Source organism: Metarhizium robertsii, assembly GCF_000187425.2.
Source record: "Metarhizium robertsii ARSEF 23 chromosome Unknown MAA_Scf_2, whole genome shotgun sequence".
In the NCBI taxonomy this organism is placed as follows: domain Eukaryota; kingdom Fungi; phylum Ascomycota; class Sordariomycetes; order Hypocreales; family Clavicipitaceae; genus Metarhizium; species Metarhizium robertsii.
Genome location: NW_011942160.1, coordinates 1,125,694 through 1,139,778, shown reverse-complemented (window position 1 = coordinate 1,139,778; position 14,085 = coordinate 1,125,694). Strand labels below are relative to the sequence as shown.

Sequence of the window (14,085 nt, the reverse complement as noted above, 5' to 3'; positions counted from 1 at the left end):
CTTCATTTCATATTTTCCACTCACCAAGCCCTCACTCATTGTTCGCTTGACGAACCATTGAATCCACGCCAATGTCTGAAGCCAAGACCAACCAAGGCCCTGGCCCCCTCGAGCCGGTCAAGCGATATCTTGTCAAGAGTATTGCTAGTGGCATAGGCTTAGCGTCAGAAGGTATAACCTCGTACAAGGAGCGAAAGAGGCTGCGCAGAGCCGGTCCTTTTGTCGACGCGGCGCCTCCCTCATACATGCCTCCATCTCCTGGATCCTCGGACGAAGCAGCAACACCTCCTCTTTCCCACCACGAACTCAGTGACGACTACAAGGATGAAAAACTATGGAAGTTGGACGAGGCTCAAGATGAGTTGAGTCCACCCCCTTACGCCGAACGCGCAACAACCCCCGACGGAAGCACCGAGGAAACGACGCCGGCCCAATCCCTCCAAAGCATAGAAGACTTCCTTGAAAGATATCCTGCCCCGGAGAACAGCACGGCATTCACCAAATCCAAGCTCCCCCAACCAGTCATTCTTCCCCAAAAGAGACCCAAGACTCGATCCCGTGGCTTCATCAGAGCATACGCCCCTTGTCTAGGACCATGCGGAATCCCGCAAGACATGTTTCTCGACTTTATAACCACGTTTGACAAGTCTACCCAGGCATCCCCGTGGCTGGACGCAATCAACCTCGCGTCCATAGGACTCAGCTTCATCCCCCACTTCCCCATGCTCGTCGGCATCGCCATCCAGGTCTCCATCATGGCCGCCAAGGACGTCCAGAATAGAACCAGGACCAACTCGTTCCTGGACAAGGCAAACGAGCAGGTCTTCACGCCCCGCGGCCTCTACTGCATCATCATGACGTACAGCCCCGACCAAGACGACCGAGACGACGGCAACGGCCGCCGCCTGGCCGGAGGAGCAAACGTGCCGGCGGCGATTGCCTCCACAGCGAGCAGCACGAGCCTGCAAAGGTTCCAGCACCGTTTCCGCGAAGCAAGCGGCCACACCTGCGAGGCCGAGCTGCCCCCGTCCGCGCCCCTCATCTTCCCGTGCCTGGAGGAGGGCGTGTGCGGCCGAGAGCCGCAGGCGTCCGGGACCCCGGGGGAGAGGATGAAGCGCGCGCAGAGGTACATCACCGACTACTACGACAAGCGGGCACAGGCGCGGTTTGCGGGAAAGCACGGCGGGAGCGGGCTCGTCAAGGGGCCGGCGCCCAGCTTCACCTCCCGGTTCGCGGACCCGAACCACCCGGCGTGCAGCGGCTCGTTCCGGTCCCTCATCACGGGCGGCTACATCACGCCGCCGGACATGGGGCGCGGCAGAGAAGAGCTAGACCGGCCGTCGAGCCCGGCCTACCTAGACCCAGGACAGGGACAGGCGGCCGGCTGGCAGCAGCCCCCGTGTCCGGCTGGTCGGCGAGACGCGGCCGCCACGGGCCGAGATGTCCTTCGGCTCGGGCCAGTCGGGCTCCCTACGCCGGGGGCCCTCGTCAAAAAGGCTTTGAAAAAGGTACGTGAAAAAAAAAAAAAAAAAACCCACAGAGACAATTTCCTCTGCTGGGCACAACCTAGATGTAATTATGGGGACAAAAGTAACTCTCTTGCCTAGAACATCCTGTACATGATGATTGTCAACATGCCCTCGGAGCAAGAGCTCGCCCTCGCAGCGCAGCACCTCGAGCGGTGCCGCTCCAAGGGCATCTCGATAGCCAGCCTGGTCACTCACCTGCAAGGTCGTTGAAACGAAAAAAAAAAAATAATAACAATAAACCGTGTCAAGCGGTACACATAGACGCCAGGCTCGTACTCCATGCTTTTGTCACAGTGACATTGGGCAAGACGACGCTCTCTTTCTCTCCCTCTCGCTCTCCCTCTCCCTGTCTGTTGATCATGTCTCGTCACCGCAACGAGGGTGAAAAATTATGACGCGTCACATTCCCCCAGCCTTACAGCAGGGGCAGGGGCTTGTTATCCCGCAAACCCTTACACCGTATGATTCAAGAAAGATACTTAAAAAAAAAAAAAAAAAAATACCCCGTACATGTCGATACACCGCATGCGACGCGCAAGGTTTTTCGAGCGTCCACAGGCCCTCTCGGCATGTCGACTATATGTACAGGTGCGTTTCTGTGTTCCAGCGGTGAAAGAAAACCCCCCTCCATGGGCTCCACTGTACACCGACATGAGTACATCCTACACCGATCACTCACGAACCGTTCATGGCCGTGTCTCGTCTGCATCGTGGATGGGTGCGCAGGATACGGCCGGGGAAATAGGGCCGGGGGTGGTTGGGTTCGTGCCTGTGCGTCTTGGGGAGGACAGGGATTTTTTGCCATGGCACGACGGGGGCGCCGCGGCATCGCAGTCCAGTCTCGTCGCCCTTGAGCCGTCGTTGGGCTGAGGTGCAGCCTGGTTTGGCGTTGGGATATTGATTGAAACGTGCTTGGATGCATGTCCATCCATGCATGTATGGACTATGTCTATGTACATATGTATGCAATGCGTGTACCAGTGTGATGGGCTAGATACGAGACAAGGCCATGTCGGGACATCAGATGGAAGGAAAAGGCGTCATTTGGGGCCATCAAGTCCAACAGCGGCTGTGCAACTTCATACATGCCATCACACCCCAGTCTACTCCGTAGTTCGGCAGAGCATTCAAGCTATCATGCATCTCTCTCTATTCATCAAGTGATGAACCCCCCGTGTCTGTGATGTATGCCATGTGAAATGTCTATTTTGCTTTATTTTAGCCCTAAAGGTCGCTAGGGACCCTTGCTCTTCTCTCTCTCTCTCTCTCTCTCGTCCCTCCTCCCTCCCTCCATCCCTCTCTCCCCTCCCTCTTCCTTTTTTTACATCCTAAACTTAAACAGCTCCAGCCCGGTTGTCCCTACGTCCACTCGAAATAATGCACCGCCATAGTCGCGGCTGGTCTTGTCTTCACCGTCTTCATCTGCCGCGGATGTAATAATCAGTTCGGTACCGACAAACTGCACACAGGTAATGTTGCGCGTCGGCAGAGTAACCTGCCCTATTACTTTGCCCTCAGGATTGATCTTGAGCACTTTGCTCTCGCCGTACACAGCGGTCCACAAGTTGCCATCCACATCGATGCGAAACCCATCCGGCTCTCCGGATGTGGGGTGCTTGTAGAACAGTCGGTGGTCGGAAACTGCACCCGAGACGGTGTCGTAGTCGAGGACAAAAATTTGACGAGCCTTGGAATGAGTGTAGTACATGGTCTTATTGTCAGGAGACCAGCCTATTGAGTTGGGGATCGTCAGACCCTTGACCATTTCCTCTTTCCCGTCTTTGCTAAACCGGAATAGAGAACCTGCGTGACAAGATGTCGTGGTTAGGGTATATCACAGCGGCCAGTTCTGGTTTTGGCAGCCACGGGAGCGGCAGTCAACGAGCTCACCTTCTGGCCGGAACTCTCCCTGCCCAAAGTCCGTCATGCTGCCAACCCAAAATAATCCGTGGGGATCGGCTGCTCCGTCGTTGCTGCGCAAGCGTTCGTTGTCCGGGTCGTTGAACCGTGCTAGCATTTCGTATGCTCCCGTCTCCCGGTCAAGACCTGCCAAGCCATATTTGACGCCAAGGAGGATGCGTTCTCTCGGGTCGATTCCCTCGATATCAGCAGTTACCGTCGGACAAATATCAAGTTGGATGGTGTGTAATGAGGACAAGCCCCTGCTGAGGGACACTGTGTGCACACGCTTCTTCTTGATGTCAACAAATCGTAGAGAGTCGGTTCCTTTCTCATAAAATGGTCCCTCCGCCAAGGAGCAGTGGAGGTCAAGCCAGGGAGTGGCTACTGTCCAATGCTGCATTTTTTTCGCCTCCTGGAAAGTGTATCTTGTGGCTGCCGCGATTGTGTGCATTCAGCAGCAATATTCAGAGGGCGGTGCACAAGGAGACGCAAGTCGTAGTCCTAGGAGCCAAGTTGGACGGCGGCACGGAGTAGATGATGTGGGCTTTTTGGTCGTGGTTGTGGTGGTGGGGTAATTTGTCGTGTGTGGTTGCTCGACCCGAATTGAGAGATTGGCCGGTCCCACGACATAAGGCTGTCCTTCTCTGTTGTTCCAACAATGATAGTTGCAACTTTTCGGCCAACATATAGGCCAGAGAGGCGGGTGCGTTGAATAGGTTGGTAGGGCTGTGCTACCTACCGCGCGATACTCTCTCTTCACGCACAATCGAATCCGCATATACCGTATAGGCTGCCCTCGACAATTGTAACTGAGCTCAATGTCAAGGCGGCCACAAAGTTAAGCTTTCTATAAGTACCTAGGTAGTTGTGTGACTTGACGTCTGCGCTAGACATCGATTCAAGCAAAGGGCAGGACAACTAAAGCGTTCCCAAGCACCATTCTATTACTTGCTAGTAATCGCATGGTCGAGGATCGGCCTACCAGAACTCGTTGACAGAGATGCCGCTGTGCCAGCAAATGAGGTATATTCGACTCCTACATTCCAGTCGCGTGGCATTGCTCGTCCACCTGGTTCCGAATTCACACGGCAGCCGTTGTCCAGTCTGGTCGCTACCATGTGTCAAGGTGAGTGAGGCGACGGTGAGCACCAGCGTCTTGCCTGATTTGTTGTCTGTAATGGCCAAGTACGGCGAGAGTTGACCAAAGCATTTTGAGGTACACCAATTCACGTGGATGTCTCTCAATGCGGTTGGGTTGCTCAGCTCCCTGTGCCTAGGGGTCCATATCAGGTCGAGGACCCGTTTCCCGTCCCGCTGTCCTTGCTGACCGCTGCTTTTGCCCAGGAGTTCGCCGTTGTGCTGCTGAAACTCGTCGTTCGCCCCATTTTTGCCACCGGGGAATACGGAACGGCCCTTTAGGCACTGACGAGCTGTTTATCCACAGCCGTGAGCAACCCCCCTCAACAAATCACAGCCAACGCATCGGAATGCAGAATTTGAGTGGTCGGTTTGCCATCCGTCGCCAACGTCGTAGTATGTAGGTGCGGTTTGTGGCGCTAGCCAATGTGCCACGGCTACGGAGTATCTTGGGAAGTTGGGCATTCCACTCTATGGAGCACATAGTAAGGAACCTTCGCATTCACAATGCGTGGCACCAACACAACATCAGGCACCAACAACACCAATATCGCGAAGGCCAACCGGAGGCATCGTGTGCGGATCATGAGCGTTGGTTCGTGCTGCCTCGGCCGCACCGCTGGTTGTATTTGCTTTCTTTGCGCTTTAGCTGGGCCCGAAAGAGACCGAAGACAGATACATCTCCACTGCACTAGCTGGCCCACAGGCCGCTCTAATAGGTTTCTGTGTCCTGACTTGGCAAGATGGCTGTTTCTCTGTCTACCAAAATGGTCAGGCCAGTCGTGGTCTGGTGCCGGACTAGGAACAGCCAGATCTGTTGTCAGTTATGCCAGAGGAGAGATGAGCTGACGGACCAAACGAGACTCATCAGAATCGGATCACAAGCGGGGCCTGCATGAACCAACCGAACACTGACTACGAGCGATGTCAGGCTGAAAGGCATTAGTTGCAGATGATATGCAAGCCATAAGACAGATGGCCTCGATATGAAGTCAATTTGAATCTGCTCTGGAGGAACACTCGACGCTACAGTACTCCGTAGTTATTGTATGTCGCAAGCAAGACACGTTGTCCCGACTTGTTCGCCTTGCTAATTGTCCTAAGCGATCCGCAGGGCGCAAAAGCCAGCCCGAGAGAAATACTTGGCGTTCCTAAGTATTAGTAGCAGTACGTAGTAGTAGTACTACATCTTAATCTTCCATCGGCCCAGTGAGAAAAACAGGTTGGCAAGCGAACCAGAGTAATGGAAATGATAATTTCGGCTCCCGGATTTGCACAGGCCGCGATACCAACGTAACTACTCCGTAATCGCGACCGGATGCATCTAAACCAACACTTGTTTTCCTGATGCATGACAGGTTCCGAGTTCGGGGGCGGCCCCGTACAATCTTGCCTCTGTAGGTTCTCCGATCTTAGACCGCATCGCAGGCTGCTGGCGGTGGTGATGATATGCGGTTAGGTTGTATCCGTGCCATGCGGAGGGGCGTGTTGCATGGCAGCAGCATTGGAGCCATCAAATATACGCCGCTATTCTCTACTCCGTACAAAGCAGTAGTACTGCTACTCCCTCCAAAGTACGGAGTATATGATTGGTATGGGTAGGCTCCTTCCGTGCAGCACTCCGTATGTGTGTGTGAGATGCGATCTGCCGGCCGTCTTTGTTTCCCTTGTCATCTTATTGGCAATGGGCGGACGGCGTGGAATGGCGTACGGGTCAATTGATATTAAAACCCTCCAAAAAAAAAACCGTATACGTAGGGTACGTCGTGGTGAGTCAGGCCCGGTGTCATGGAGAATGTTCTCATTCGTAGTTACGAAGTACCGGGATTACATTGAATCAATTTTTTGTCTGAAGCTCGAATGGCCCCGGTCCGGTCAGAATTCCCGGCCATTTCGAAAAAGAAAAAAAAAAAGAAAAGAAAAAAAGAACTAACTCGGTTGGTAAGGCCATCTGGGCCAAGGATCCGTCGATGGGTGGCATGATGCAAGACTTGCTCCATCTCAACAACAATAAGCGGCAATGCCCGCAGGGCTATTTTGGCCCCGGTATGAATCCCCCGATGTCATTTCGCATCTCATTTCGCCGCCATCTCATCAGTCAGTTGACATGCAGATCATCCGCCTGAAGAGGGACCAGGGTCCCAATCACCCATTCCAGGGCACTGCTAATATTATCATTCTGTCTTGCCCGAACGAGGCTGACAGCGGTACCCATGCCTCAATGGTGACGAGTGGATGCTGCGTCGGACCTGTTCCATATTTCGTCACAGCACCAAAGTCTTGGGTTGCTGCCGTGAGAACACTTGCAGGTACGGGAGCAGACGGGGGACTGAGGCACGACGCCACGACCACATCCAGGGTTGTTGGCATCGTCAATATTAGTCGGCTGAGGTAATATGAGTACCCCGAAATTAGGCAATCACACGGGTGAATAGCATTGGCTGTCAAATGAAGAGCTCGTAAAGGCGCACTAATAAACCTTGGTGCAACGTGCCGGCCATGATTCTCAGAACGAAACCTTCAATGCCACCCGGACAAGCCTGAGTTGGGATCTTTGTCGTTGCAATGAATGGCGCCTAATTGCCTCGGTAGCCATAGAGGCGTATCGACCTGACGGGCACTTGGAACCCCAACATGCTGCTGTCATCAATTGGTAGGAAGCTGGAACATGCCCATCAACTTAACCACAGCGCTGGATCCAGTAGCAACATGCTCTCGTGGCTGGCGTGCTGGCATCTGGACGGGTGACAGGGGGGTGCCAGTGGGTCTCCCAGCCATTGCTTTTCGACAAGGATGAAAGAGCTGGTGGTGCATGCTGTGAACCATGGTGGAGAGTGTTTTCTCCCAGGAAGGCCCAATAGTTTGTGAACCTCTACTACAGGTATCTGTGCGGCAAGGGAAGAGGGTTCCAAGGTGAGGTGTCCGAAGCTGGAGTGCTGCAACACTGCATGTGGGTGATATCACAGCCGATCAACTTTTTGGCAGTAGATCACATCGTCGGGGGGAAGCCACGTAGGAAATGCCAAAATGCCAGGTCAGGTGCCTAGGGTGCACAGCATGGAGTACCATCCATGCCACATCTGTCTAGAGCAAGCGTAGAAATATCCGTATGCATTCGATCAGTCAGAGTTGGGCCGTGCAACACTGAAAGTGTAGATTCGAAATGTGGCCTCTGTGTACGGAGTAGGCAATTGGAGACTGGGTTCATAATAAGATGCACCATGACCGGAAATAGCCGCCTAGGGAAACCATCGCTCGTGAGCAGATGATTGTCGGGTTTGTTGCGTTAGGGTTTTCCCATGGGCCGTTGGCGGGTTGTCTTCCAAGTGATTCCTCCACGAAGACTAAAATCGAACATCTTGACCTATACCGTACTGTCAGTTCTCTGAAGAGTACTCTGTATACTACAGAGAGTAGTGTCTTACGCGGAAACAGCGAGACAAAACTGTCAAACTGGTAGAGTCACCATGTCTAGGATAACAGACATTTGGCTCGCGAGAGTCGTGGTGGAACGCGCCGCCGCGACGCTTGGACGAGATGCTGAACCATGGAGATATGGATACATGATGAGACCAGAGGATCGTAGTCCGTACCTCACGAGACATGACTCACTTGTAGTAACCGCAAAGCCATCGGGTCATCGGTTTCGTCGATGCAATCCTCTATGTTAGTTGAATTATGTATCATTGGAGCCGGTGTCCAAGTTCCTGTGCAGGCTGCCAAGGCAAGGTGGTTTGAGTTGTAACCCAATCCTCAGCCATTTCAGCGGGCCATTTTCGCCGCAAACTGGCCATTGAAGGAATTGGGCTCACCCAATTATGTCGCTCTGACATCTGATGGGTATAAAAAGCACGAAAGCTTCGAAGGCAGTTGGTAGCAGCCATTTCGAAGTTGGACTGGTTTGGAAGCTGTTTCCGAGAGCTTCAATGTTGTGTTGGCGTTAGTGTGGAGCTGCTTGACACTTGATGGGCCTGGCGGCAAGTGCAAAGGGCTCGAATATTTTGCTCCTGCACTTTCCGTCTGTCTGCTGTCGACAGTCTTGGCCCCCACCCTCTGGAGTGGTCCTCGATGCCAAACTGGTGCGACAGAACTGCTATTCTCCCTGATATCACTTGAATATACTACTCGCGGGCGGCCAGCCTTATTAGAAATGAGCTGGTTCCGAGCTAGCATGTCCGGGTGTCGAGTGGCTTTTCCGCTTCGATAAATTCATCACCATCAGCTGAGTACATGTGCGAAATACTCGGGCCAGTCGTCAAGGTTCTGTCCAACCAAGCAGTTGCGACATCGAGTCGTCGTGTTGCACCGCCCACAAATAGCTGCGGAGTGTCCGACGCAGCGGTCGTCTATGCGAGTAGGAGAAATTTCTGAACAAGTTATTTCAAACTTGTATTATCGAGGTAAGAGTATTAAGCACTTCCCATCTTGCAGGTTTGTCCGAGGTAGCACTGATAATGACACAAGACTGCCAAGGTCAACGAGATGAGCCTGCCGGCAAGACCCAGCCCAAAGGATGAGGCGTGCCTCCTACGCAAGGATCAGGGTGGGAGAGCTGGCACTCCACTATCTTTCCCCACGCAGGTCCTCAAGCAAGACATCATCAAGAGAAAGGATCTGTCTAATGTGGGTGCCGGTGCCCTGTCGAAGCTCTCGGTGTCGTGATACTACTCCGTACTATCCATCATGGCCCAGTCCCCGCCGTCTATTGTGCCTGCACGGAACTGCCACGCTGGATTTCATTGAAAAGGCTACTGCACTGCACGACAGCTTGTCACCAGCAGCATGTGCCTAGCGACTACTCTGTACGAAATACTCGTTTATTGTACAATTCTTGCGGATTGTTCTCGAACAGCATAAGCTTGGCACCTGAGACCATGTCTGGAACCCTACATAATGCACCACCTCTCTCCCTGGTCAAGCTGCTCGTCATCATGTTCACCACCAGGGTTGAGGAAGCGAGTGCCTGGTAGCATTTGGAGCGGCATGGTGATTGAGAGCTCATCATAATGGGCAAATCCCACTATGAGAAGCTACGTACGTATGACTACCTACCTTGGGGTGGCGGAACGATGTTAAGGAGTTTACGACGACGGGCGTACGGAGGACCAGGGACAGCACTACATAGCTTCTCCCCACATGCTATCCGGGCCTCCTTTCATCTTGTACAATATTACGGGACAAACAGGCCATTTCGTATGATACACCCTGCCAGCCATGGTCCATTCCGGTCACTTCGCGACTTGTGAATCCGTGGCAGTCGGAAGGTCCAGCAGCCCTTCTGGCGCAGCAAGGAACTGAAGCCGGGACGGAGATGGCGGCTCGCTGTCGACTGCTTGGTATCCTCCCGTCTCTCCTCGACGGCTCTCAGGCGCTCACTGTCTGCATGGCATTGCTTTTGTAGCGCCTCTGTCTCTTCCTGAGCATGTGGCCACTCTGGTTGGGTGTCTAGCCTAGACTCAATCAAGCTTAGAGATTGATACGTTGACCCACTCAGGCACCTGGAGCTAGTTGTGCTTTCGACCGCTCAACTGGGAATCCACGTCGCCGCCGCTTCTGCACATTCGACGTGTCATGGGTCTGACCGTGTTTACCGCTGGCCTGGCTCCAAAGTTCGTGAGCCCAAGACTGCTCGAGGCGAAGGAGACTGCAACTGGATCCCATTGTACTGTCTGGTGCCTCAACCATTCGTCACTTCTCTGGTCCAGGGACCCAACCCCGCTGACCGCTCTCATCAACTATGGAGTCTTAGCCGGGACGAATAACGCAACATCACCATGTTCCCAATGCCCATTATCAGCTCGGAAGGAACTCCCGCCTGCGCCACCTACTTTACAATAGGCCCTATCGCTGCCTTTTTGGAGCTATCCCCGGCAACTGGGTCAAGCAAGAGGCATGTCATTGATATAGTACTCCATACTGCCCGTCATTGACCCGTATTGGCCACCCCTTCAGGCTCTCATGAGAAATACTGAGAACAGACTTCCATTCAGGTACATGCGGCATACAGTACACTTCATAAACACACAAGCCTTCCACGCCAACGGGGATGATGGGGAATAATGCTTTTGCCAGACAATAGCCTACAAATGACGAGCAGCAACTAGTTCAATGGTCAGCGAAATGTTTGACATTGACTCTGGCCCATGGAGCCACTAGGGCCATTCTTCTTGCAAGTGTCTTGCGACAAGGGCGAAAAGGAAATTTGGCACCCAGGTTGGCCTTGACCACAATAGCCACCCAACTATCCGAGCCCTGTTGCTGCCGGGGTGGCCATAGCACCCGGAGCCTGCAAGAATTGTACATACCCCCTGTTCGCTCGACAATGTGTATGCTGGGGTGGCAAGACAAAGTGAACGTTGTAATTGGGACAAAGATGGGGTGCTGTCCAAGAAGTAGATGTACTCCGTTCATGCTAGTATGTAGTTGGTAGTTGACATACTACTATGACGGACCCTGGGGTGTTGGCCCTGTGACGGCCAACACATCGACAGCTTCTTCTATCGTACCAGGTTTCTTCTCTCTTGGAAATTCTTTTGTTCCCCTTCCCCTTACACGCACCTAACCATTTTCACTCGTCTTCCGTGAGACAGCTCGAGCTGGGCTTGAAAACGACATCAGGTGTGGCGGACGTTTCATCGTGTTGTGATTCGATCAGCTCCAACCATTTGCACTTGTACACATTCTTCTGCGCCGTGGCTGATTTTGTCCACATCTCAACTTGCCTTTATGGTCAAATTGCATCGGCACTTGGGTCAAGTCGGCTTTGCTCACCAATCACGGCGATCAGGGGCCGTCTTCTAAATAGAGGTTGGTGTTTAATACTTCTACCATTTCACATCATCAACGATTTACCTCTCTATACCGGCCAGGGTCTCTCTTCTGCAGAGTGTTGGCATTGTTTTGCTCCCAGCTTATACCGAAAAAAACCCACTGCCGTTATCCTATCATTCGCTCGGAGTTACAAGTCACTTTGGCTCTGCTGTCTTGTCTACTAAGTGTCAGGTGTCCCGAAAGCATCAAGGCCTGCCACGGATCTCCGCAGAGAACGCGGCAAGAGTGCTGGAAGCGCAAATATAACGTCTGTGGGAGGCAGACAGTGTGTCGAACGGGACCCGGATTAAGCTTTGATCTCGAAGAGGAGAGGATAGCTGTCGGTTCTTCGAGGCGAATTCTCACACTTCAATTTAGCATACTGAGCAAAACGAAGGTGTTTTGCTGCTTCCTGTCATTTTGATCGAGTATCTAATAATATCGCTTGCATCAATACCAGTTGCGTCTAGCTCTGAGAAGCGGTCCCCCTACTCACTTGTCACCACGATCACTTATTTGAGTCTGCGCGGCAGGAGTCTCGGCGGTGCGCTGGTCGTTGTGGGCTGGGAGTTGTTCGGAAACTTGAGTTGCTGGTATTGGGACTGTTTGGGTGAGGACTCCCAGCCGGTCCTAATCTAATTCGACCAATCTGGCGCAATTATCAACTGCTTTGCCTCTACAGGCACCGATAGCCCAAGACAGTCCCGGTTCTGCGACTAGCGATTCAACATTTGGGACCACTCCAAATTCTCCTCGCACACCGTCTACTCCCTCTTGGAGAAATAAGATTTTGCCAGTGCCACCAAAGCTCCAAGATTTTACCCAAAAAGCAGCGACGGATAGGAGAGAAAATCAATGTGCCGGTCTTCGGGACCAAGGACAGTTAGGGATTCAGGTCTCGATGTCCCAGAGAGACACTTCGACTCGACCTGCATCTCGTCGAACTTCCACATCTCCAACTACACCGGTAGAAGTAGGAGCCTGCCCTTTTGGATCATCTGTTGGTAACCATGACGCAGCCAATGATGCCATAAAGCTGCTACCTAAAGAAAACTCCGGTCGAAATCAACAAATACCGCCCAAGTCTTTAGGCATGCTGAACATATTGAATCCATCAGATCCACGACCAAAGGACTCACACATAGCCCATGATTCTTCATCGCCAGTTGGACAGCAGTCTGCAAGCGCGTATCAATCTTGGACGCATGGGTTTCCGCGACAGCCGGGTTTCGGCCATTCAGCATCTGCATCATATCCAGGAATTCCTGTCGGGAACGCCAATTTGGTGTCAGGACCTGAACGGCAATCACCAACTGTGGGCTATCCATTCTCCAATGTGAATGAACCTAGGAAAGCTCTCAGTCCGAAAGTACCACGAGCTTCAAGTCTGAGCCAGAGTAGTGGTCCGCCCCGCGAATTTGATCGCAGACAACACGGATACGTTCCATCAGTATCGCCAGCCAAACGCCCATATGAAGCCGACTCGGCAGAGGAGCCTAGGCAGCTTCCTAGCTTCCATCAGACTCCCAGAATTGCCCAAACAGTGCCACAGGTCCCTACTCCACCAACTCGGTCCCTCTCGCAGCCTATGAATAGAGTTACTGAAGTATCTCACGTTCAAGGGCAACCGGGGCCACCCCAGGATATTCAAGCACCACCTTCTCATACTCAATTCCAGCTTGGTCAATGTCAAGGGCAGCTGTCCAGTGTGAGCCAGCCGCCTGAGGCTTCTCCTTGGACTGAGGTGATGCGCCGGTCTGCCGGGTCGGGGAGCATGGAGGGACAGCAAGCCTACATGACACTGCCGGGCAGCGACATCCCGATACCTGTTCAAGTAGATTACTCACAAGCCTCGAGGAAAGCGGACGAGAAACGACAGCGTAACGCGAAAGCGTCAACTAGACACCGCCGGAAGAAAAAGACAATGCAAGAAGAAAATGTGAGGCAATTACAGGAACTGAAGGATGAGCGACAACAAATGTCCGAAGAGATTGATTACTTGAGACGTCAACGTGACTTTTACCGGGAGGAGAGAAATCGACTTCGAGATATTGTATCTCGAACGCCCGGCATTCATCAGCATGCAGCCGGACCCCGAAGCCCAACTCCCACCAGAAGTATCGGCTCACATACAGATCACAGCCCTGTATCGCAGCACCTCATACCAACACCAACACAGGGTTATTCCAGCGATCCTGCTTCTATAGATCGAGCAGCGCAGCGACCAAAAATGGAAGAGCGGGCAGAATTTGCCGGGCCTGGGCCTGGCACGACTCCGGTCGGGTTGGCACCGCCTCATGGTCATCTATACAATATCCCGCCTCGTCCTGCGTCGGCTGCATCGTCAGGAAGTGGAGATAGACTACCGCCGTTGAGAGCCATGGAAGGGCCATCTCCAACGGTTCAGCATATCGGTTCTGGACAAGCACACGAACAAGACCCTAGAACAGGTCAATGGCGCCCGGTGCCTCCACGGCAGGTTGAAACAGGTTGGGCAACTGTGTCCAGAAAGTTGGGTGATAGTCAAACTCACCCTTGGTGAATCAGGGTGCGCTGTACTGCATCCCAAGCTCATTGGAACTATGGCTACGAGAGCTGAATATGAAGGAAGACGGTGTTAAGACGACACGACTACGAGCGGCCCAAAGCCAACTCCTCCTGGGCGAAAATGCACAGCACCCTGGAATATATGCATTTTCCCCCCTTT

At 53.0% G+C, this 14,085-nt stretch overlaps 3 protein-coding genes across 3 annotated transcripts; 2 read left to right on the top strand and 1 right to left on the bottom strand.

The window, feature by feature from the left end:
* Window positions 1-71: 71 nt before the first annotated feature.
* Window positions 72-1,739, top strand: MAA_06063 (uncharacterized protein; the record flags this gene model as incomplete). The annotated part of the gene is made up of 2 exons (XM_007824061.1): window positions 72-1,508; window positions 1,608-1,739. 2 exons carry the CDS (start codon window positions 72-74, stop codon window positions 1,737-1,739), a joined length of 1,569 nt encoding a protein of 522 aa, XP_007822252.1.
* Window positions 1,740-2,850: 1,111 nt separating this feature from the next.
* On the bottom strand, window positions 2,851-3,831 carry MAA_06064 (regucalcin; the record flags this gene model as incomplete). Its single annotated transcript, XM_007824062.1, has 2 exons — window positions 2,851-3,313; window positions 3,368-3,831. The coding sequence occupies 2 exons, from the start codon at window positions 3,829-3,831 to the stop codon at window positions 2,851-2,853; spliced, it is 927 nt and encodes a 308-aa protein (XP_007822253.1).
* Window positions 3,832-12,279: 8,448 nt separating this feature from the next.
* Window positions 12,280-13,920, top strand: MAA_06065 (Basic-leucine zipper (bZIP) transcription factor; the record flags this gene model as incomplete). Its single annotated transcript, XM_007824063.1, has 1 exon — window positions 12,280-13,920. The coding sequence occupies one exon, from the start codon at window positions 12,280-12,282 to the stop codon at window positions 13,918-13,920; it is 1,641 nt and encodes a 546-aa protein (XP_007822254.1).
* Between the last annotated feature and the right edge of the window lie 165 nt (window positions 13,921-14,085).